This window comes from Melanaphis sacchari, unplaced genomic scaffold (genome assembly GCF_002803265.2).
Source record: "Melanaphis sacchari strain LSU unplaced genomic scaffold, SCAv2.0 Contig111_pilon_pilon, whole genome shotgun sequence".
In the NCBI taxonomy this organism is placed as follows: domain Eukaryota; kingdom Metazoa; phylum Arthropoda; class Insecta; order Hemiptera; family Aphididae; genus Melanaphis; species Melanaphis sacchari.
The window spans coordinates 825,546-848,245 of record NW_020270431.1 but is presented as its reverse complement, the minus strand read 5'-3'; the positions used below and the strand labels follow the sequence as shown (position 1 = coordinate 848,245).

The 22,700-nt window shown below is 28.8% G+C and overlaps 4 protein-coding genes across 8 annotated transcripts; 2 read left to right on the top strand and 2 right to left on the bottom strand.

The window, feature by feature from the left end:
* The first annotated feature begins 489 nt into the window (after nucleotides 1-489).
* Nucleotides 490-1,472, top strand: LOC112603815 (NAD(P)H-hydrate epimerase). Its single transcript, XM_025352579.1, has one exon. The coding sequence runs from the start codon at nucleotides 678-680 to the stop codon at nucleotides 1,419-1,421; it is 744 nt and encodes a 247-aa protein (XP_025208364.1). The 5' UTR covers nucleotides 490-677; the 3' UTR covers nucleotides 1,422-1,472.
* Nucleotides 1,473-3,078: 1,606 nt separating this feature from the next.
* LOC112603803 (SAC3 domain-containing protein 1-like) lies at nucleotides 3,079-7,426 on the bottom strand. 2 transcript variants are annotated; one of them, XM_025352555.1, is made up of 8 exons: nucleotides 7,014-7,426; nucleotides 6,506-6,661; nucleotides 6,269-6,430; nucleotides 5,983-6,189; nucleotides 5,154-5,291; nucleotides 4,899-5,088; nucleotides 4,421-4,505; nucleotides 3,079-4,268 (listed from the first exon to the last, which is right to left on the bottom strand). In XM_025352555.1, coding segments are annotated over exons 1-7 (918 nt in total). In that variant the 5' UTR covers nucleotides 7,016-7,426; the 3' UTR covers nucleotides 3,079-4,268; nucleotides 4,421-4,442. The 2 variants fall into 2 exon arrangements, with proteins under 2 accessions (XP_025208340.1, XP_025208339.1); XM_025352554.1 differs by having other exon boundaries at nucleotides 7,018-7,426.
* Nucleotides 7,427-7,659: 233 nt separating this feature from the next.
* LOC112603846 (xylulose kinase) lies at nucleotides 7,660-18,832 on the top strand. Of its 3 annotated transcripts, none has more exons than XM_025352628.1 (11): nucleotides 7,660-7,761; nucleotides 11,034-11,282; nucleotides 13,701-13,940; nucleotides 16,684-16,863; nucleotides 17,107-17,208; nucleotides 17,280-17,411; nucleotides 17,485-17,783; nucleotides 17,865-18,154; nucleotides 18,276-18,373; nucleotides 18,438-18,593; nucleotides 18,653-18,832. In XM_025352628.1, exons 2-11 carry the CDS (start codon nucleotides 11,163-11,165, stop codon nucleotides 18,719-18,721), a joined length of 1,686 nt encoding a protein of 561 aa, XP_025208413.1. In that variant the 5' UTR covers nucleotides 7,660-7,761; nucleotides 11,034-11,162; the 3' UTR covers nucleotides 18,722-18,832. The 3 variants fall into 3 exon arrangements, with proteins under 3 accessions (XP_025208413.1, XP_025208415.1, XP_025208414.1); XM_025352630.1 differs by lacking the exon at nucleotides 7,660-7,761 and adding an exon at nucleotides 10,227-10,337; XM_025352629.1 differs by lacking the exon at nucleotides 7,660-7,761 and adding an exon at nucleotides 10,421-10,524.
* Nucleotides 18,736-22,685, bottom strand: LOC112603845 (splicing factor 3A subunit 1). Of its 2 annotated transcripts, XM_025352626.1 has the most exons (14): nucleotides 22,584-22,685; nucleotides 22,356-22,442; nucleotides 21,861-22,025; nucleotides 21,627-21,795; nucleotides 21,256-21,569; nucleotides 20,899-21,194; nucleotides 20,682-20,826; nucleotides 20,430-20,612; nucleotides 20,238-20,362; nucleotides 19,868-20,177; nucleotides 19,491-19,594; nucleotides 19,306-19,413; nucleotides 19,069-19,242; nucleotides 18,884-18,985 (listed from the first exon to the last, which is right to left on the bottom strand). In XM_025352626.1, exons 2-14 carry the CDS (start codon nucleotides 22,417-22,419, stop codon nucleotides 18,884-18,886), a joined length of 2,259 nt encoding a protein of 752 aa, XP_025208411.1. In that variant the 5' UTR covers nucleotides 22,420-22,442; nucleotides 22,584-22,685. The 2 variants fall into 2 exon arrangements, with proteins under 2 accessions (XP_025208412.1, XP_025208411.1); XM_025352627.1 differs by lacking the exon at nucleotides 22,584-22,685 and having other exon boundaries at nucleotides 18,736-18,985; nucleotides 22,356-22,419.
* Nucleotides 22,686-22,700: the final 15 nt, after the last annotated feature.

Sequence of the window (22,700 nt, the reverse complement as noted above, 5' to 3'; positions counted from 1 at the left end):
CCTATTCAAAGAAATACTTAAGTCGCTAAAAGAAATGTATTTAGACAATAACTAACCATATGCCATGAAGTTCGTTAAATTTATAACAAAATAAATAGTTTGGAATTTTCATTTTTATTACCTATCTACCTATGTGGAATTCAATTTTAAAACTTTTAATGCTACTTCTAAATTATTACAATCAGAAAATATTAATTGATCTATAGTTGTATTTCTATATCGTTTATTGAAAGATTATATTCAAAATATAAGAAATTTATTTCATATATATTTAGAAGAAGCCAAAATTCGATGTGGTAGTGAGTCATTTTCATCTCTTATTATATATAGAACTAAAAAAAAAAAAAATCCTCCTGCTAATTCATAGTTCTTTATGACAAAACTATAAAAGTGATAAGCTTTATAATTATAGCATGGTCTTAGAATAATAATCTATTTAATTTTTTTTCTTACTTTTTAGTTTTCAATGTTGATGTAAATATATAATCAATACTCAATCATCTATTATATTTTATCTATTAGTCGACTACTCTAATGCTCGATTGGTTAAGTTTGATAATTAGTTTGTTTAAAACTAAACCGACAGGTGAAGGTGCAACGGCGATAAGACGTGATAATATAATTTTTATTTTAGTTTTAATTTGTAAGTTCTGACGATTTACGATATTATTCTTTAAATGTTACACGTCTCAACAGTTTTTCGAAGATTGATTTCTAACGTTTTGCCTATTCAGTCGTTCAAAATGGTGAAGTACTTAAAACAAGACGAGGCCATTGAAATCGATCAAGAACTGTTTAATGTGTATAAATTTAGTGTTGATCAACTAATGGAGCTGGCTGGCTTAAGTTGCGCAACAGCTATACAAAAATGCTTTCCACCAATTAGTCATCACAAAGTTTTAGTTCTCTGCGGACCGGGTAACAATGGTGGTGACGGTTTGGTGTGCGCGAGGCATATGAAACTGTTTGGTTACTCATCTGAAGTATATTATCCTGTACGTACAGATAAACTTTTGTATAGTAATCTTGTGCATCAGTGCGAGACATCTGGTGTACTTGTGTCTGATTCTCTAACTGACGATATGTCCTCATATGACCTCATAGTAGATGCACTGTTCGGTTTTAGTTTCAAACCACCAGTGCGAGAAAAATTTCTGCCAGTCATGAATGCATTGAAAAAAACCGACAAACCAATTTGTAGCATAGATGTCCCGAGTGGTTGGAGCATAGAAGGAGCTCCTGATAAGGATGCAATTAATCCAGAACTGTTGATTTCATTAACAGCACCAAAGGAATGTGCCAAAAATTTCAAAGGAAAATATCACTATTTAGGTGGAAGATTTGTACCAAAAAAGCTGGAAGAAAAATATAAATTAGAATTGCCTATATATCCTGATGCAGAATGTTGCGTAAAACTATAAAACTATAGGTACACAAAATGTATAATTTAATTTAAAAAAATATGTTTAAGTTGATGTATAATTGTTTTTTGTTGATTCAAAAAATGTTAATTAAAATATAAATGTAAATTATAGTTTTAATATATTCTAATTTTATTTATTATCATAATACTCATGTTTTAATATTTCTTTCCACAAATAATTTAAAATATGCAATTGTACATTACATACTTAAAGAAATATTGTCATGTGAAAACAAATTATTTAAGTGTTCATTTTTTTGTAGGTAATCTACTATTCTTTTAAGTTTAGTTTTGGTCTTCTTATTGTTATAACTATAAGCAAGGTATTAAAATTATAGGTTTCAAGCAGCGTGCTAGCATTCAACTCTTACCTCAATTATCTGTCTATACTTTTTAAATTTTATTCTTCCTTAGATATCTTTTAAATGTTGAATTCTAACTGACCAAAATCTTGTTACACTACTTGAAAATTTCCTTTTTTTTTTTTTTTATAACTACTCGTATCACTTTATATACACATGAGTAGACTACCATCCATTATACAAAATGTATTGTGTCATTGATATCACATATTAATATCAACCTGTAGACTGTAAGTTGACTTTTCTCTCCTATTTCGTTACTTCATTTTGTAACTTTTAATATCCATAATAAATTGCTGTTTTGGTGTTTAATTAAAAAAATTCTTCACATTTACCATTTCCAACAAGTAATAAGCAACGTATTGGCCTACTGAGTTTTAGAATTTCTGAAATTTGATTACAGCTATAGTTATTGTACGGTCTAATAAATCAATTAAATTTTATTTTTTAAACCAATTTATCATGAATAAAAAAATGTAAAATTATTATATACTCATTACTAGACTATGTTTTGAGAGGCCTACCAAAATTTTCTCAGTAGTTCACTGACTCGATTCAGGTCTGACCATATCAGTTATAAAAACAGAACCAGGATTTATTAGTATTCATAAAATATAGTGGAATATAGTTTCAGTTATTCTTCTGTTCAATATTTTGAGCGCTTAAGTACATAAATATTTCATCATTTATTAATGCAACTATCAGCTATGCTTATGAGTAACAAAATCACAAAATCAAAGCATTTTTCTTTTTAATTTAATATTTTTGATTTACTAAGTGCTCTGATAATTTACTACATTTCTTATTCACAATTTTTGTATAAGAAGTACATTAAACGTTTATCAGCTCATGTCTATTACAAAAACTTTTCAGCATTTAAACTACAATAATGCTATTTGAATTATTTCTCACTATTCACTTTTAACTGTTCAACAGTCTAATGAGCATTTTATTCTTTGTCAGTTATCTTTTAATTGAATCTTAATAATTATTTAAGATACTTAAACGCTTCATAACTTAACTTTAAATTATCAAACATGTTTCAATAATATAATAATTATTAACAACAAAAATATTAACAATAAATATTAACAGTAATATTAACCAACATCTAGCAAGTAGCATTACTACTATAAGAATACACCTAATACACCTATGAGAACTGAAAAACATTAAGTTGTTAAAAATCTAAAAATATTGAACTAAAATTAAAATATAATATAATGTATTTAAATGTGGTGCAAAGCAAGATTTTATTAGTTTGAGTAAATTTCTTCTTTTTTTTTTTTTTTTAACATATTTATTTTAATTTGTACAATCTGTAACAGAAATATTTACAATAAGCACAATGGAGGGTTACAGTAGGTCATGGTTGGCTTGGTTAAAGGAGCTATTTAATAATAGCACTTCATGGCGAGAAAGAAACTAGTAAATTAGTCCACTAAAAGATCACGACACCCGCTACGTTTTAAACGACAGGCAGGGTCACCTGGAATTGTACGTTAAGAGAGGTTTTGGATGAGAGGGTTACAGTGATTAGCAAGTTTGAGGTGGAAATGCTTGCATTGGGTTTTGGCGACGTTTTTTACTGTTGGAATGAGGTCCCTGTGTAAGGTGTCATTTGACACATAAAAGGGGTCTTGGGTTATCTGTTGTAGGCATTTTGATTGGAAAGTTTGGATTCGGCTTATGTTAGAGTTTTTGGCTGATCCCCAGAGTTGAACTCCATAGGACCAGATAGGTTTGAGGAGTACCTTATACATAAGGATTTTATTATTTAATAAGACGTGTTTGGAAGAGAGGAGGAGGCGAAGCTGTCTTTGGCGATTAATGAGTACTAGTCGTTTATAACGTATGTGGGTAGCCCACGGTGAGCCAGCGATCTAGGTATAGGCCTAGGTAACGCACATTTTGAGCGGTTGGGAAAGGTTGGTTGTTAAGTGTGATAGAAGGGCAGCTTATTGGTCTGAGAATGAATGTGCAGTGTATAGATTTGGATTCGTTGAGTTTGAATCCCCATTCTTTGTACTAGGTCGAGGTGAGTTTGGATTCTGTTGGATGCCTCGAGAGGGTCATGGAAGAGGGCCAGGATAGCTTTATCATCACTCATCAGCAAAGTCACAAGTGGTGGTAAGGATGGTGGTGGGTTGATCTGATATGTACAGATTGAAGAAGAGAGGTGGCGCTACAGCTCCTTGCGGTACTCCAGCTCTAATTAATGATATGTCAGATAGGACTGAGCCATATCGTACGGAGAAATGCCTGTCTTCTAGATACGATTTAAAGATTAAGTAGAAGTTTGGAGGAAATATTGATTTTAATTTGAAAAGGAGGCTTTGATGCTATACCTTATCGAACGCTTAAGATACGTCTAAGAAGGTACCTGTGCAAATTAGTTTCTTTTTAAGTGAATATGAGATTTTGTCGACTATGCGAGTTTGAGTAATAAAATGTAATTATATTCAATGGGGCAAATAATCTACCTAAAAAATAAAAATAAATATTAACAAAACAATATGTTTTTAAAAAGAATAATAATTGTTTTTTTTTATCATAAAAAATTAGTAACAATACACATTTCAAGTAATAAAATATTTTAACACATGTAATTTATTAAATATTATTTAATACTTACAGATATTTAAAATATCATATTTTTAAATATTAAGAACTATTGTTGATACATTAACATTGAATTTGATCTCCTTTTTCAAATGTAACTAAAACAAAACAATTAAATAAAGAAAATAGAAAAAAAAATTGTAAAAATTAATATCAATTTAGCTGTTTTAAATCACTTTATATTGTTTTTCGTTTTTCATAGTAAGAATTTAAATTATAAAAATCAGATATATGGTGTATATTTAAAAAGTTTATTCATTACTGACTAATGTTAAATTTTTAAACTATACATCAACAAAAAAAAAGCTTTAATGTCTAAAATTTTAAAATTAATGTATTCCTCTATAAGACACTATCAATAATGACTTTACCCAACAAAAAAAAACACAAAGATTCAAAAACTTGAACTTTATGTGATATAATATATTTAAAAACAAAATTCGAAAAGAATCAAACCTACCAATTATAACGATAATTTTTATTTATTTTACCTCATCCACTTCATTATTAAATGAAGACTTAGATAATTCCACTTTATCATCAATCACAGTTAAACAATAATGTTGACACTCTTTAATGGTTTCTTGAGGTTTATTGTGCAGCAACATTTTAGTTAAGATTGAAATTGGAAAGTAGTTATTTTTGCAATTAAAACCCATACACATTGATTTTAATATGTTTCTAAAAGTGTTTAATAAAAATTAAATTTTTATAACAGAACAAGTAAATGTATAAATATTTAATACTTTCTAAGCATTGGTAATTGTACACTAATAACACACTGGTGCATTGCTGGAAATTTATTGTATGTTTCAAATAACTGTCCAAAATTACCATTCATAATATTCAATGATAATAGCACTGCCATTTTTATCAAAGCACATCTAAAATAAATACTTATTCATAAATCACAAACAACTAGTTATAACCACAAAAATTATATAATCTAAATATAAATTTAAGATAAAGTTTAAAATATACAAGTTTATATTCACAATTTAACTTTTCCTAAAGGTTAGGAGTAAGAAAATTATTTCAATAATATTAATATTAACAAGCAAAATATAATAAAATTATGCAAGGATTTAAAAATTCTATGTATGCCAGACAAATAAAATAATGGTAAATTTAATTATAACCAATAATTTTTACTGAATCCTACTCTAAAATTTCATAATTTATTATAAAATACAATCATTCATAATTTCATAAATTCTGAGAGAAGCTATGAAAGTATTGATTTAACAATGTTTTTTTTTAATAAGAACTAATTAAAAAATGCTTAGGTTTTCAATTAAAAGGTAATTTTGAATAAAATATTGGTTTTAATTTTTATTTTAGAGGAAAGATTAAAACTACCTACTTTTTTTGAAAATTTATTTTGGCTATGAATATGTAGGATCATTATCAATATAAAAAACATCATGTTCATTTAAGATACTATCATACTGATTAATATTTAATCCCTTTTCATATTAACACAGAACAAAGTAAGATACTGATATTTGATATTAGTTTATCTGTAAAAATCTTAATAACTTTATCCTAAATAATTTGATTTATTGATAAACTAACTTTTTTTTGATAAACGGCAAAACACGTTGAAGAACATTATAATCACCTAAATTAGAAACAATCAGAAGAGATACCATCTCAGAACAAAGTTCATCTGTTAATTTGTCAGAGTCTTCTAAAAATATTTTAACAATTTTAAAAATGTTTTCATGAAAATGCTTCATGTTTAAAAATGGATCAAATGTGTTAACATCATATTCATAACATCTATAAACAAAATTTGAAACATGATAAATAAAACATTAATTACTTTTATAGGTCTTATAATATTAATATTATGACTCACTTATAAGATGCATATGCATAAAACCGAATCATAGGTGGCAAAATAGCCATCCACTCTTGATTAGACACTTCTTGTATAGTGGCATCTTGCTTTATAGAATTTAAACGGTCATTGATAAAATCATATACAATATTGAATGGTATATTAGTTATTGGAAATATTCTAAAAACATTTAAGAATATTATATTACTAAATTTAGTAATCACTATTGTTATTCTAATAAAAATTATTTTTTACTCATTTAAAAGATATTTAACAGTATTTTTCAGAACTGGTGGTGGCCTTAAAATATGAGGTTTGCTTAATAAATTACCAGCAGCTGAACGGCTAAAACATTTAACCATTTTATATGGATTACATTCTAACTGGTGTACAAGTTTCATAGATTTTCTCCTAGACAAAAACATAACAAAATAATCAATAAGTACAGAAACATAATCTTGATTACAATCCTGGTAAAATTCAAAAAAGTAAATTAGCAGTTTTAAGTTATTATGTTTAAAAAAAAATCAGGTATAAATTATACATTTAACAAGTGAACGCTAGATTTTTCTGCTAAAGTTAACTAAAAAAATAGGCTTAAAGCTAGTAATGCCCAACTTAAATTGTTATTGCTTACATAACAAATTGTATTTTCTTACTCATACATAATTAAATTTGTTTATTATATTCATGTAGCTATTAAATCTTTAAACAATAATAGTAATGCAAAAATTATTATTAAGCTAAATTTAATTTTACTCACATACCTAGTTATTTCTTCTTCTGGACACATTTCCATGCATATCCCTTTCACAGGTAACATAATAAAATATATTATTTCATTTGTTTTGTTACTTCAGTACTATTACCACAGAATTAAAATGTCTATTGCAGTATTAGATCATTTATTCACCAAGGAACTAAATATTGATAAATGATGGTTGATTCTAAATTGTTATATTAACTAAATTCACGAAATAATCTGATAGTCAATATCCAAATTCATGATTCGCAGAAAATACAGCCACCGTTTTACCGCCATAGATACTAAAGTTATAAATTCTATAAAATCAATTTATTATTCTTTGAAATATTATTAATATTTTACTTCATTGTCTTTAACTTTGTAAACAAGTTACTAAATACTATTTAGTAAATAAGAAATATAAATAAATGACTACTTTAATATTTATCATTATTATCAATATTTACACCTTGTTTACAAAAAAAATTACTTTATCACAGGTTCTCTACTATTGATATAATTTTATCCATATCTGTACCTGACAATGCTATCATAAAATTGCGATTTGTGAATTCGTGATGGATAATCACAATATTATAAAAAAATTAAATACAAAAATAAAGTTTTTGATTTCTTTTGCTCAGTTGTAACTTTATTTTTTGAAACTTAAAATTTCTTGTTTTATAATTTAATCAAGAATATCATATAAATTTATGTCTTTAACGAACTACTTATTATTTGGATGAAATGTTGGCGACACGATCAGGTACTATAGTTTTATTTATGTGTTTATCGAGTATCAACTATAGAAAAATAGAGTAATATAACTAGAATTGCATTACCAGGTGATGTTAGATGTGAGCAGAGTCCATGTAATCGAAAACTAAAAATAATAGAATTGGGACTTATGGAATAATATATACCTACTGTTCAGTAGTATACGTATAGGTTATAGTATTATAGAACTAAAAGATTCGAAAACAATGATTTTATATATTATGCACCTGGTTTATCATGTAATTCGATAATATAACTGAAAATTGATTAAATTTCAATGCAAAAGTTTACTATTAAGTAATTGATATTGGTTTTATTAAATTTTTAAGCATCAATTTTTCTTAAAAACCAATCTTGAGATTACCTACTTTTATTTCGGTAACAAGTACTTGTATATTAAATAGATGAAATTAAAAAGTTAATAAAATAAAACAATAAACAATTTTTAATTCTTACATTGCGAGTAGGTACATAATGAATATTATGATTGATAATAGATACAGTTCTGCGAATTCGAGATCAACAGTTTTTAGATTTTCTATTCGTATTGAAATGTTAAAAATTTAAAATTGATAATCTTTATATTTGTTTTTGTATTAATTTTTTTACTTTTTTTATTTATTATTATTTATATAATGGTACTTAAGAGTTAATATGGCCAATTAGGTGCCTCCAGATACAATAAGGTGGTTTCACAAATCGATATTTAGTGCAGAATCCGTTAGGGAAAAAAGAATCTATTATCTAAGTGTTACCTAAATAAGTATATATATAATATAGACGTTCTATTAGGACTTATCCATCTAAGGTGTGTACTATACTACTATTGAATAAAGAGAATTTTAATTTTAAATTTTAAAAAAAATTCATCAAAACCTCTAAATTACAAATTATTTTGTAATTATAAATTCATAAAAAACGTTCTGATTATAACTAAGATTTGAAAATTTATTACAAGGTTCTTAGTACGTTTTTCAAAGTATATTAAAAAAAAAAAAAAAAATTTACTGAAAAGTAAAATTAATTTTTATGAGAATTTAAAGTAAACAATTTTCTGAAGTTGAATATTCTTAAAATAATGATTTTTTTCCCAAACGATTTTTAGTTTTTTGTTGTAATTCTTAAGTGAATAGCTGTGTATATAATTGAAATTATTAAAAAATGATTATATTATTATTTTCTATAGATGTTATAATTTTGACTCTTTTTGAGCTATTCTTAGACATAAGAAATTATTAATTTTTTTCTATAAATGTTAATAAAAAAATATTTGATAGATCATAACTCTTGAAAATGTATTATAAGATCTCGTATAAGTTATTATTTTATCTATATGTATAATTTTTAAAAAGCAAGACTTTTTTATGGACATTTTAAGTTTAAATTTGGACGAAATCATTTATTTAAACAATAAATAACAATGATAATTGTTTTATATAATTTAAAAACTTTATTCATGGGGTATTAGAAATTTTACGTATATTATATTACCTACTAAGAATTTCACTAAACAAAATGGCATTTTTAAATTATTTTAAGATTTTATCTATTTATACTATAAATCTGTATTAATTTTTTACGGTATTTACAGAAAGATGTTATATAATTATAAGTTATATAGATAACATAAGCTGATAAAATTTGATATAAGTATATATATATATATATATATATATATATTATTGTATATTATTATACTTAATAAATACTATAAAATTAAATAAATGTAACATTTCTAGAAAAAAATATATCAACTTACTGTAATACTAAAAGTAAAATAAATGACTTTAATAGCTTTAGATATCAAATAGATAAATATTATGAAATATACTTATTGATATGGGCTGACAGATCGTCTTCGCTTAGAATCGTATTTTTCTCGTCCAATGATATATCATTGAATTAAAATTTAACACATTTATAACAGTGACCACTCCACACCTTATGTATAATAGAACTATATTTACTTTGTTTATATTTTTGAAATTTAGAATGTCTTGGCACGTTTTGTTCTGTTTTGTATTATTGGTAAGGTGGACAAATGCAATGCAATTGCACCCCCTCTGGTTGAGCTAACGCCAAATGATTATTATATTATAAATACCAATTTTGATCTGTAGTGTGATTATACATCCCTGCACGATTTCATTATGAGGATATAGTAATCGAATCGACAAAACTCTGATTTTTATCAAACTTCTTTGGAAACGGTATTATAATTTATTCTAAAATTTTATGCAAGAGTTAGTGTGAAAATGATATAGGTATTTATTTGTTTTTATTTTTGATACTGATAATTGTGGTGTACTTTCGTGTCGCGTAGTGTACTATTATCCACCATTTTAGTAATAATAATAATGATGATGATGACTAAGGTTTGGAACGATACGTCGTGGTCAGACCGTGACTCTGCAGAGGCGATGGTTGGAGGAGAGTCGAGAACGTTGGAAATCACGGCCATCGGACGCACACGTCACGGTCCGAAAAACGTTTACTATTTCTCTCTCTCTTGGTCTCGACTTCTCTTCCACGCGTCAACAACGCCAACGCAAACGAATTTTTAAGGTACCTACTTCACCGTGAACGAATATCGCTCACCTGCATCTCGATTGTCGATATATGCTGCAGTATACAATAGTGTCGTTTTTATAGTATTTTAATAATCGTAATCCTGCGGGTCACGATTTTTTTACGGTTGTACATGGTATATAACGTGCACAAGTTACAGTAATACAGTATTATTATAATACAGGTAGGTAAATTAAAGGCAGTTAGGTAGATATATAAAAAGGTACTCGCTGACCGCTATCATAACTCACGTATATATTATATTTTATTATAGACCATAATACTGAGGTAGGTAAATCACTTATAAACTGCTACAGCAATATTGGAATAGCTTATAAATTATAATCATTAAATCGCACGTGTATAATATACAATATACATACAGTATTATTGGTATAACATTGTCACAATAACGATTTTAAATCACGCCAATACATCGTATACAAGTGTTATTAAAATCAAGTAATTACATTTAGTAAGAGAAATAACTAATAAGTTAACTTTACGTCGAACTTACAATAATAGTTTGACAATTAGTTTATGTTTTTCGGCCGCAAAGTGTTCAAATTTCAATCTCAATGGTATTAGTTTATTCCTTAGATTTATTTAATCATAATTATAATAATTGTTAAATAATTTCAAATTATTTGAATTAGTTTAATATATACAACGATATCTTTCGTTTTCCGACAGCCGTTCCAACGAAACGTCTGATCTGCCGAAGAGATAATACTTATAATAACACCGCCGTGGCTGTCATTGTCTTATTACCGAGTTGGTCGCCGTCCTCGCTTATTGGAGAAGGAAGAGGCGGCAACGGCGATGACGAGCGAACCGTCGACAGACGGCCAACTTTGCCGTTACTACCGAGACACGTTCCCGACGCCGACCGACGTCATGATGCCTATCACGTACTTGGGACTGGACTTCAGTACGCAACAGGTATTATACTTCTACAAATAAATTACATTTTAAAATAATGATTTACTTATTTTACTTATATATCGTCTACAAATAATTTTGTAGTCAATAAACCATTTCCAAATATCGCGTGACCATGAATATATAGGTAGGTGCGTGGGTAAATCGGCATACACGTGGGTCTTGACTACCTAATATTTTTTTATGTATTACAAGTTTTTTTCTTGAATAAATTTGGGGATTTTGGGTGCGGTTACAATATACGAGATTTTTAGGCTGTAAAATTAATATTTATAAATGTTTATAATCGGTCCATCTAAAACGTTTTCAGAATACCTATTGCAGTTGTACTGTCAATTTATTGTTAATATTCATTTTTTACAAAATACATGTGGGTATAATTGCATAAAATATGCCATTTGGCATAATGGTATAATCTGTTTCGATAGGATTTTAATCTAGTCATACATCATGAGATCAAGTATATAAGTTATTTATAAAGATACATTATTAAATTGGTTTTTAATACCAATTTTATGTTATTGCAATGATATAATATTGTTGCATAAATTGTATTTATCAATAATGATAAAATAAATTCTACATACAAATATACAATATATATTGTTGTACATGTGTATTTTTTAAATTTAATTAATACAAGTAATGATAATGCCTGTACGTATACCATGATGTATACCTTACCTAACCTGTTGATGTATGTATGAATAATGTTATACAATAATCCTATCGGTTATTTTAAAATTAAGTTCGTAATAACCTAAATGGCTAAATGTTTACTAATTTAGATAACGTATTTTATAATAATATATCAATATATCATAATTGACCTGTTTTGACCTTCACCAACGTTAGTTATAAATTTATGGATACTTGAATAATTAAATATTAAACACTAAAACATCAGATAATATAAAAGTAGACAACATTAAATTTTTTTTTTGAAATTTCTGAGATAATTTATCATTGTATTATTATAAAATTCATTTTTAAAAACAAAACGTTTTTCACTTAAATAATTAGTTTTCAAAATCTACCATCGCACGTTCACTCTTAAAAATAAAATCAGTTGTATAAGTGTGGCGTATTTATCTATTTTTATTTAATTAAGGGGAAGGCTAAACTTAGAAATTGATTGCTGTAATGGGTGACTTCCCTCGTTAGTACGTCACAGAACTGTTAACATTTTAATGGTGGAAGAAGTCGTACCCATATGTGTGACTTTGTCTTACTAAAACATAAAATATCAAAATGTAGGTTATAAGTTGTTAGCTTAAATGTTGGAGTAAATTGACCTATTATTAAAATGAAAGCTAAGAAAGTTGTATGTGTTCTCTTGTTAGTTTTTATCATATTTTAATTGTATAATACTTTAGCGCTTCATTTATAAATTAATTTTTTTGTTGAACCTGGGTAACATTGGTTCAGTGGTCGATATTTGCTTTATTAGCACTTCTAATACAAATATGTTTTATGTATATAGCTATATAAACAATACGAGTGGTTAGTCATACGTGACAACATTACTTAACCTAAAATGTTCATAAATTGAAAGAAAAAATAAATATTATACAATTTTCAAAATTGTAATCTTTATATGTTTTTGTATACATGAGTATACAACACTATATTTATAAATTACAAAGAATGATATTACCCATAGGCTATTCTACTACAGTTTAGTAGTTAAAATAGTGGTGGGCCATTATGGCCATTTTACACATCACATTTTTACTAAGTGCTTATTTGAAAAAAAAATTCTCTATAATTAAATAGTAATTAAACTTATAAATATTTCATATATTATTCATCTCTAGTTGCGCCAATAATGATAATAATAATACATTTAGTTATTTTCCATCAGTTATTAGTTATTACTGTTTCCTAATTGTACTTAGGAAATACTTGAATAGTTCAACACTTATATCAATACATGCATGGTAATCGTGTTCGACGTATGTACTATGAACCTCATTATTTCAGTTAAAGTAAATAATTCTAAGTGAATAAGAATAAAATATCTAAATAGATTTTCTTATTATCTTGGCTAATTTGGCAATCTTTGAGACTTTTCTAATTTATGCTACTGCTTTATTATACTCAAAAACCGTCGATCGGTATGGATAAATTTAAAATATATTTAAGATACCTATAACATGGGCGTCCCCAAGGGGGACAAGACAGGGTACTTGCCCCCCCCTTAGAATTTTAAATTTGTAACGTAATTGTAAAAATGTAATGTAATAATGATGAAAAACAATGTTTTATAACTAGAATGTATAAAAAAATCTTCATTTATTTTTTTAAAATTAATTTTGTTCCCCCCCTCTCTAGAAAAATGTCTGGGGACCTATAACCTATATAATATATACTACTTGAAAATCAGACTATATATAAAAATTAAAACATTTAACGTAGTTGAAAGGAGTTATCGTTGACGATGATCTGCATAAGATCTTCGAGGCCACAGTTCATTTCGACACGGAGCTCCAGGAGTTCCGGACTCACGGTGGTGTGATTAAGGGCAAAGACAGACAGCACCGTGAGGTGACAGCGCCAACGGTTATGTGGGTCAAAGCCTTGGATGTATTATTGGACCGGTTACAAGTGTGCGGTGCCGATTTGAGTACTGTTGCCGCGGTTTCTGGTTCTGGACAGGTAAAGGTTTTTCTCTTTTCTCTAAATGTTTAAAGTAATAAAGTGTATAGGTAATCGATAATCCTACAATAAAAATACTATATTTTATTAGGAATTATGAGTGTTATGAGTGTTATGACCAACACGTGGTCTATATAAATTAAAAAAAAAAACACAGTGACCATTGTAGCTGGTAATTAATAAATAATAATAATATAAATATATTTAAACTGTATGAAATGGATATTTTGATAAATAGATGGTAAACTTCCGAATTTTCTATGAATATTATTTAAGTTTAACTTATAAGTTATTACTAAAAGTTATTTTTATTTTTCATCTCATATTCATTTTTAAATTTAAGTTATCGGTAATAGGTATATTAAATACTGGTAAACGGCATGAAAATCCCCGAAATAAAATGAAAAATTGTCTCTGGACGCTAGACGTCATATAGTTACAAGAAGACTAGTAGCACAAAATGACTACTACCATCCATTTTTACCTATAAATTTATAATCCATTTCCTTAGCATTTCATACATAAAAAATTTACTTTACTTTAAATTAGTGAAAATTCGAAACGGTTGCTTTCGCGTGTGCTAATTTTTATAAAAAGATATAGTTGGCTCATTCCGTTTCCCTTTTTTCAACTGGCAATTTGTGAAAGATGATGATTTTCTAATAAAGGGCGCCGGTTTTTGGGTCTTGTTCGTTCTGTCCATGTACACATTTGTTATTTGTTTTTTCTTCATTAATTCTAGATTTCTTATAATTGTCAGTTTTTCCATTTATAGTTGTTCAAATGTCTATAAAAAATTGTCTGGCTTCAACACTAGCGATGAATGCGTTGATTTTACAATGATATATTTGTTTTTTTTTGTCGACAAGTATACAGTAAATTGTCAATAAAATGCTTTGATTAAAAAAAAAAAATAGGGGTGGTTTTGGATATTAAATTAGATTAACTTTGTACTTAAGAGTTTAAAAAATTCAAACTTAAAAATTACCAGTATTTGTTCTACAATCAAGAAAAATAAATAAAAAATTAAGGAAAAACGGGAATTTCACACAAAACCGATTTTGTTCAAATGGAACTCTAAAACAAATTATCGCAGATACTTTGAATTTTCACAAACTATTTCATTAAGAACAAAATTATTAAAATATTTTGACGTATTTAACTATTTATAGATATAACTTTTTTATATTTATTTCGAATAAAAATTATTTTTTTGAAAATTACAAAGCTCTTCATAAATTGTTAATTTAACAATTAAAAAATATCAAAAATCTATAGTCGCAGACCAACTTCACAAAAATTTTAACTTTAAATTATCTTAAAAATTAATTTTACTTTTTAATAGAAATAAATAAAAAAATATTTATCTGTTATGTAAATTACAAATTACTGTATAATACTTAGTACTGCTATAAGCTCGTTACGAAAAGTAGTTCTGCCTATATGTATCTACCCAACTGCCAGGTGGGCGGTGGGCCATGATCAAGGCAATTGCTTTTATGTCCAATAGCAGGGTGGAAATCGCTGGTTCAGCAGATTTCAGCTCAAATATCTGATTCTGTAGTCCCATATGCCAGTGTACATACACACACACACATATATATGTATGTAGTATGTATGTATTATTACAAAATATGTATTAGAATAAATCTATGTTCATTTACGTTTAGAATCGACCCAGGCGGCCTACTTCTTTGCACGGGCATGATGTTGTTTTGTGTTTATACTACTAGTGGTTGATTATTAGGGAAAACAATGATATGTGTGACCTGCGCGCTACCGATAAAAACTAGTTGCCGTTCAGGTCGCTTTAAAAGATGTATACAATATATTGTACACAAAAATGATAATATGAACTTGGTGAAAATTTTAAATTTCTGAAATTATTCGTTTTTAAATTATAACAAAATAAAGAAATCAATTGTATTAAAAATTTGTTTAGCTAAAATATTTTTGTTTTTTATTAATATTTTGTCAGTTTTTCTTAGTTATACAAAATGTAATAAAATTTTTTAATTTTTTTCTCTCTCTAAAATACAGAATTGATCCAATTTGCTATTCAAAACCACCATCAAAGTTGATAATTTAAGCATTTTTCTTCTTCTTATCTTGTACACGTATACTCACAAATATATATCATTATAAAATCGATAGATTAAATCTGAAATGTTAAAAGTTCATGGAACCAGCAGTATATTTGTTGACAAACTGAGACCTTGGTGAACTAGAATGTCGCCGAAATGTACCTAAACGTTTTCAAAATATTATAAGACCAGTAAATTACTTGTCGGCTAATTAAGATTCGGAATAATGGGTAAAACCATGAAATGTAGTACCGAATTTAAGTGATTTCAATGATGAATGAACTAATCCGCGATTAAGTGTCGTGAAATTCTATAATGTAATTTGTAAGCAATGTATATTGTTATCGGTTGAAAACACCAATTAACATTCCCCCTCCTTCACAATAACATTGCGCTAAAGATTTCTATTCAAAATAATATGTATTACTATATAAAATTCTTAAACGAAATTAACTATGTATAACATAGTTATTTTTAAATAGTATAACTATTTAAATAACATTCGGTATAAATCTACAATTTGATTTTCAAACGGTTTAAATACGAGGAAAAAATAGCGATAACATTTCGACTTTTTTACTTAATTTAATTGTTTTGCGAATCAAACTGAATTAGTTATATTTTATACAATTGACATTTTGACATATTATCGCCTGCAGCAACACGGCACGGTCTACTGGACTATCGGTGCTGAAAAGACGCTGCAAACTTTAAACCCCACCGGATTTTTGCACATGCAATTAGCGTCTTGTTTTTCCGTGGTCAATTCACCAGTGTGGATGGATTCCAGCACCACGAAACAATGTATGCACCTCGAGGATACTGTAGGAGGACCACAGGTAGGATGTATGTTTATATCATTATAGAAGTATAATATCTAGTAGCCCGTGTATTAGGTACATTATGCATCTTATTCTAAAATCAAAATATCTTTTAACTTGCTACGATTGTTTTTCGTATTAATACAATTTTTGTAACTATTGTATAGGTATTTTACTAAGATTTTGATAAAACAACTATAGATACTTAGAAAACTAATAATATTGTTTACTCATATATGCCGTCTATTTATTATTTTATAGCGACTGGCTGACATCACCGGATCGAAGGCGTATGAGAGGTTTTCCGGACCGCAAATCGCCAAAATGGCCGAAAACAAACCGGGAGCCTATCAGAACACAGAAGTAAGACCTTTTTCTCAGTTGTCCAATCGACCTCCTAAATTAATTTAATATTGTGTTTTATACTATTCTAGAGGATATCGCTTGTGAGCAGTTTCGGTTGTTCGCTATTTCTTGGCGCATACGCCCCGATCGATTGGTCCGATGGTTCGGGAATGAATCTGTTAGACATCAAGACCAAGGAATGGTCGGCTGAGTGCTTGGAAGTAAATAATTTGACGATACCTGTAATTTTTCACACCGCATAGCTGTATATCTATGGTCGTGTTCGGAATTTAGGCGTGCGCGCCGGGGCTGGGCTCGAAGCTGGGACGGACCGTGCCGCCGGGTACCGATTTGGGGCCGATTAGCAATTATTACGTAGAGAGGTTCGGGTTCAATCCTGAGTGCCGGGTGGTGTCGTTTACCGGAGACAATCCAGCGTCGTTGGCCGGTTTGTGCTTGTGCGACAACGACATCGCCATAAGTCTTGGCACCAGCGACACGCTGTTCCTGTCGCTCAATGAGCCCAGGTGTCTGGAAGAGGGACATGTCCTGGTCAGCCCGATTAACCGGGATGCGTACATGGCGCTCTTGTGGTAATTATACACACTTCACTTATGAACACATTGTATTGATTTATGCGAAGGGTCAAGCGTAATTTCGAGTTGTTTTTTAAGCTTTAAAAATGGCTCGTTAACGCGCGAAAGACTGAGAAATCACTACGCCAACGAATCGTGGGACCACTTCAACACGTTGTTAGAGAGAACGCCGAGAGGAAATTTCGGATACTTGGGCCTGTACTATGACGAACAAGAGATCATACCTTGGATACAGGGCGACTACCGTTTTGACAAAAACGATGGGCCCTTAGACAGGTTTCCCAGCCGGGAGATCGAAATCAAAGCGTTGGTCGAGGGACAGTTCATAGCCAAGAGAGCGCACGCCGAACAAATAGGATACACCATAGGTTCGGATAATATTATACTACAAATCATGTTAATATTTTGACATATACAAGTGACAAAAGTAAAATTTTGATGTATGAATAATTATTAACACCGTATTAAAAAAAATATATAATATAACAGATTCCAAGACGAGGATCATAGCCACGGGAGGCGCTTCTAACAACACTACAATATTACAAATTCTATCTGACGTTTTTAACGCACCAGTTTATATTCAAGTCAGTACAAGTATTTTCTTCCTTTCATCAAACGTTTGTGTTTATATATTTGAGGTAATTTTAGGAAGCTGCCAATTCTGCAGTCCTAGGTGCTGCTTATCAAGCTAAACGTGGACTTGTTCAGAGTAAGAACAGCGACGTTATTGATTCATTTCAAGCGGTGGTAAACACTGCTGCTCTTCCCAAGTTAGCATGCTCTCCGCATAAAGATGCTAACGAAGTAAGTTAAAGATATATATTTGTACAAAAATAATACTAATTTATTGTTGTTATTTTTAGATTTACACTCCAATGGTCAAGCGGTACAATTATATTATTAAAGAGGTGCTATCTGCAATTAGAAAATAAGTACTTAACACATATAAACAGAACTGGTTTTACACTATTGCGTTGTTGATACTTTACACATGTTTTATTTTATTCAATTAATAACTAATAAATATATTTAAATGTTATCAAATATTACAATAGTAAATAAAATGATTTAAAATTTTTTTCATTTCTTTATGATTACTTTTTACGACCACCACGTTCTTTCAATTGTAAATGAATAGTTGAACCGGGTCCTATGTTATAGTAAGCCAACGTATTAGAATCTTTGAAGAACAATCCCTAAAAAAAAAAGGACAAACATTAAAAACAATTTTTTTAATCACTTTTGAATATTGTATAATAGTTAAGACTTGAATGCATACATCACATTGTAATTTTTGTTTGCCAGGCGGCATTCCAGTTAACTCGTGAATTTTTGTCTTAATCACAGATACTGTTTCCTGTAGTGGCAATGTTATATTTAATATCTGTCCATTGAGTGCCCATTCTGGTTTGTCAGTTAGTACAGGAGTTCCGACATTAAACGTAACAGGACCCTAAAATGTATAATTAGTTAGTGGATGATCTTGGTTTTTAAAAAAGTAATATGAATAATTCACATTAAACTTCATCATGAACTGTAATTCAGGTTCTAAAGAATCTTCAGTCTTTTGTTTTTTCATAAGTGGTTCATCCTCAGCAACATCCATGACATGCTTCATTCCAGGCTAATTTAAAAGTTTACATACAATAATTAATAGAAATTTTTTAATTATTTAATGGTAAAACATTAATGTATACATACTGGACCCTGTGGTAATGGAGGTTGCATCATTCCTCTAGCAGCTCCCAAAAATGGATTTGGTGGCATTTGGGGCTGCATTACTTGATAAGCTTGAGGTTGTGGGACTGAAAACATAATGTTAATATCGATAAGTAATTAAAAAAGATAAAATATTACTTATAAACGTATATCAAAAAGCTTTTTAACTAAAATCTTGGTTCTTACAAAATATGACAAACATTAAAATATATGAAAGGAACTAAACATTCATAATATGCAGTTGCCTGCAACTATAGATGTGAAACAATGAAAAATTTAAGTCACAAATAAAATACATTATTAGATTATTCTATTACATATGTAGACAGTCTTTAATCAATTATATTTCTTTAACTTACCCATCATTTGTTGTTGTTGTTGAACAAGCATCATAGGTTGTGATTGCATCATGTTAGGAGCATGTGGTTGCATCATGGCATTTTGCATATTACTAGCCATTGACATTTGTACAGAAACTGCTTGAGAAGTAGGCGGATGAGAAATAGTTACTGTACCAGATACAGGTTTTGGACCAATTTTTTCTTTTTCATCATCGTGGATTAGACCTTTCACTTTATGAATTTGGTGAATTTGATCTTCTAAGGTGATATTAGCTCGTGCTGCACGAGTTGCAGCTTCCACACTAGAAGTGTGTCCATCCCATGTAGCCTATAAAAATATAAATATAAATCCATTTTTGAATAGAACATTTATTTATAAATTTTTTACTTTATCGTCTTTTCTACTTTCTTCTTCTCCAATTTTTTTACCAATGGCAGTTTCTTCGACACCAACACCAAAAATATCAGTACGACGTTCAGCCAACTGTTTTAAACTAGCCTCAATAGCAGCTCCTAAATGGATAAAATAATAATTTAAAAAACAAATTATACACTATTTTTATGTCAAGTATCTAGTTACCTGGAGCATATACTGATTCCTGGTTCATCTTATCACTAATATGTTTGTCTCGTTGTTCTACCCAACGAGGATCTAATAATCCAATTCTCATGTGTTCTTGAACTTTACTTGCAGGTATCTTTTCACCAGTAATTGGAGATATTAAATATTCTTCAGGAGGTGCTTTAACTGGTGCTCGTACAACTGTAAAAATAAAGCCCAATAGTAGTACAACTAATATACATATTTTGTGTTAGGTAAATTAAATCTTACTTTGTTTGGGATTGTATCCCTTTTTCACAATAACTTTTTCTGGAACAGCCGGTTGAACCATTTGGTTAGAACGACTATCAGATCTTGAAACACCTGGTGGTAAATCACCATCATCATCACTAGATGATTCATCCATGTCTTGAACCTTTTTTATATTTAAATTAAATAGTATCAAAATTGTTTTACTGCACATTTAATTATAAATTTTAAATATTACTTGGTTGTTGTCTCTGCTAGATTTTTCTTCACCTGGAACTCTGAGTTCACTTTCTGGAGCATACATCCTACCATTAACTCGTTTTTCCATTTCATCGTCACTGTCTACCTGCATGTCGTCTTCAGCATCACTCATTTCAACAGTTTCTTCTCCATTATCTACACGTTCTTGCATCAATGTACGCACACCAACTTGATCTGGAGTAGTTGGAGGAGGAAAATTTCCAATTTCACCATATTGAAAGTCAACAGTTTCGACAACAACAAAATCATGCCAATCGATCTGAGCATAAGCCACTAAAAAATGTATGCATTTTATAAGATTATAAAAAACCTGTAAGATCTTAATAAAACTTACATCTTTCTTTTTCTATAAGCTGTTCTTCTTTTCTACGTAAAGCATCTTGGTGTTTTTGCCATTCGGAACGATATTTGATATCATCTAAAATTTTTTGTCTATCATAACTTTCTTCTTTTAAACACTTCATTAGATCTTTAGGAGGCATTAACACTTTGGTGTATTGTTCAAGAAGCTTTGTAAAATATTGAAATAGTGAATGTTGTGGGCGTAAAAAGTCAAACTGAAAGTTACGTTGTTCCCTTGCCATTAGATTGGTTAAAAACTGTCTACCATTACGAGCAACAAATAATGCTGTAAGCTTTACAATATCTCTGAAATTTCAAAACATATTGGTTAATGTTTATTGGTAGTTTATTATAAATACATACAAGTCAAGAGCTGATATTGATGGAGGATCTGCAATGAATTCAAATTCTTTTGGTGGATCTTTAGGTACAAATATTGATTCCTGAACTTGTTTCAGAAGCTCTTGTTGTTTGAGTTGAGTAGCAGTTGACATGCTTTTTGTTTCTTTAGGTGGTAAAGTTGGTTCTTGTGCTAAATTAAATTAAAAAGTAAGTATACAAGTGATTTAAGTATTACAACACAATTAAAATTCTCACCAGCTTTTTCTCTGAGGTCTTTGACTTTGTGTACATAGTATGCATGGTAGGGATCACCTTGGGTAAGAAAATTAAATTTGGGATTACCCAATTCATTTTGACGAATACGTGACTCAAATTCTGGTCCATTTCTTGCTACAAAACTAGCAGTTTTATCGACAATATCTTGTTTAAGAGATAGTTAAGAAACTATTCAATAAATTATAAACATATTCCATACATTAAAGCTTAGTAATAACATCTTTAAAATTAGTTTCACAATTGCTCCCATAATTTATCAGATAGAATTCTTTATTTACCATATTTTTTGGAAAAATTAAACAATGATAACTTATAAAGTATAATATTAACTATTGGACATTTACACATCTAAAATAGTCAAAATAAACATAATACGTAATCAATAGTGTAATCCGTAAATTGAGTTAAACATAGTAGGTTTGTTATAAAATAAAAATAAAATAAATTTAATAAATGTCATCAAATAAAGGATACTCCTTACTTCCGGCGGTGGATAAATAATGCCGATAGTAGGAACTTCATCAACACCTTCAGGCATCTTGAAAATCGATTTACTTAAGTCTATGAAAAATTTTTTTATAAATATATAAATTTAAAAAATTCACTTATATGTTTGTTATATAAATTATAATAATCTAATTGTAGAAGAACAAAACGTTATTTTTTTATTTAAATAATAGAAAGAAAAAACAGAGTACTTACTGGCTACCGAATTGAATAATGAATAGCGAAATAGTGAATACTGAATAGTTCAATATTGAAATAAACAAAAGTCCAAAAGTGTATACTGTATAATGTTTAATTATTTTTGATAATACG

Bases quoted from the DNA above. Each gene is read 5' to 3' on its own strand.
- LOC112603803 (XM_025352554.1), bottom strand. From the start codon at position 7,073: ATGTTACCTGTGAAAGGGATATGCATGGAAATGTGTCCAGAAGAAGAA. The intron at 5,292-5,982 runs GTTAGTTTATCA...TATTTATTTTAG, and splicing joins TTGCCGTTTATCAAAAAAAA to ATGTGCTTTGATAAAAATGG. The intron at 4,506-4,898 runs GTAAAATAAATA...GTTTTGTTTTAG, and splicing joins TTAATAATGAAGTGGATGAG to TTACATTTGAAAAAGGAGAT.
- LOC112603815 (XM_025352579.1), top strand. From the start codon at position 678: ATGTTACACGTCTCAACAGTTTTTCGAAGATTGATTTCTAACGTTTTG.
- LOC112603845 (XM_025352626.1), bottom strand. From the start codon at position 22,419: ATGCCTGAAGGTGTTGATGAAGTTCCTACTATCGGCATTATTTATCCA. The intron at 20,363-20,429 runs GTAACTAGATAC...TTATCCATTTAG, and splicing joins GGAATCAGTATATGCTCCAG to GAGCTGCTATTGAGGCTAGT. The intron at 19,595-19,867 runs GTAAGTTAAAGA...TTATGTTTTCAG, and splicing joins ACAACAACAACAAATGATGG to TCCCACAACCTCAAGCTTAT.
- LOC112603846 (XM_025352628.1), top strand. From the start codon at position 11,163: ATGACGAGCGAACCGTCGACAGACGGCCAACTTTGCCGTTACTACCGA. The intron at 11,283-13,700 runs GTATTATACTTC...CATTTAACGTAG, and splicing joins TGGACTTCAGTACGCAACAG to TTGAAAGGAGTTATCGTTGA. The intron at 18,374-18,437 runs GTCAGTACAAGT...AGGTAATTTTAG, and splicing joins ACGCACCAGTTTATATTCAA to GAAGCTGCCAATTCTGCAGT.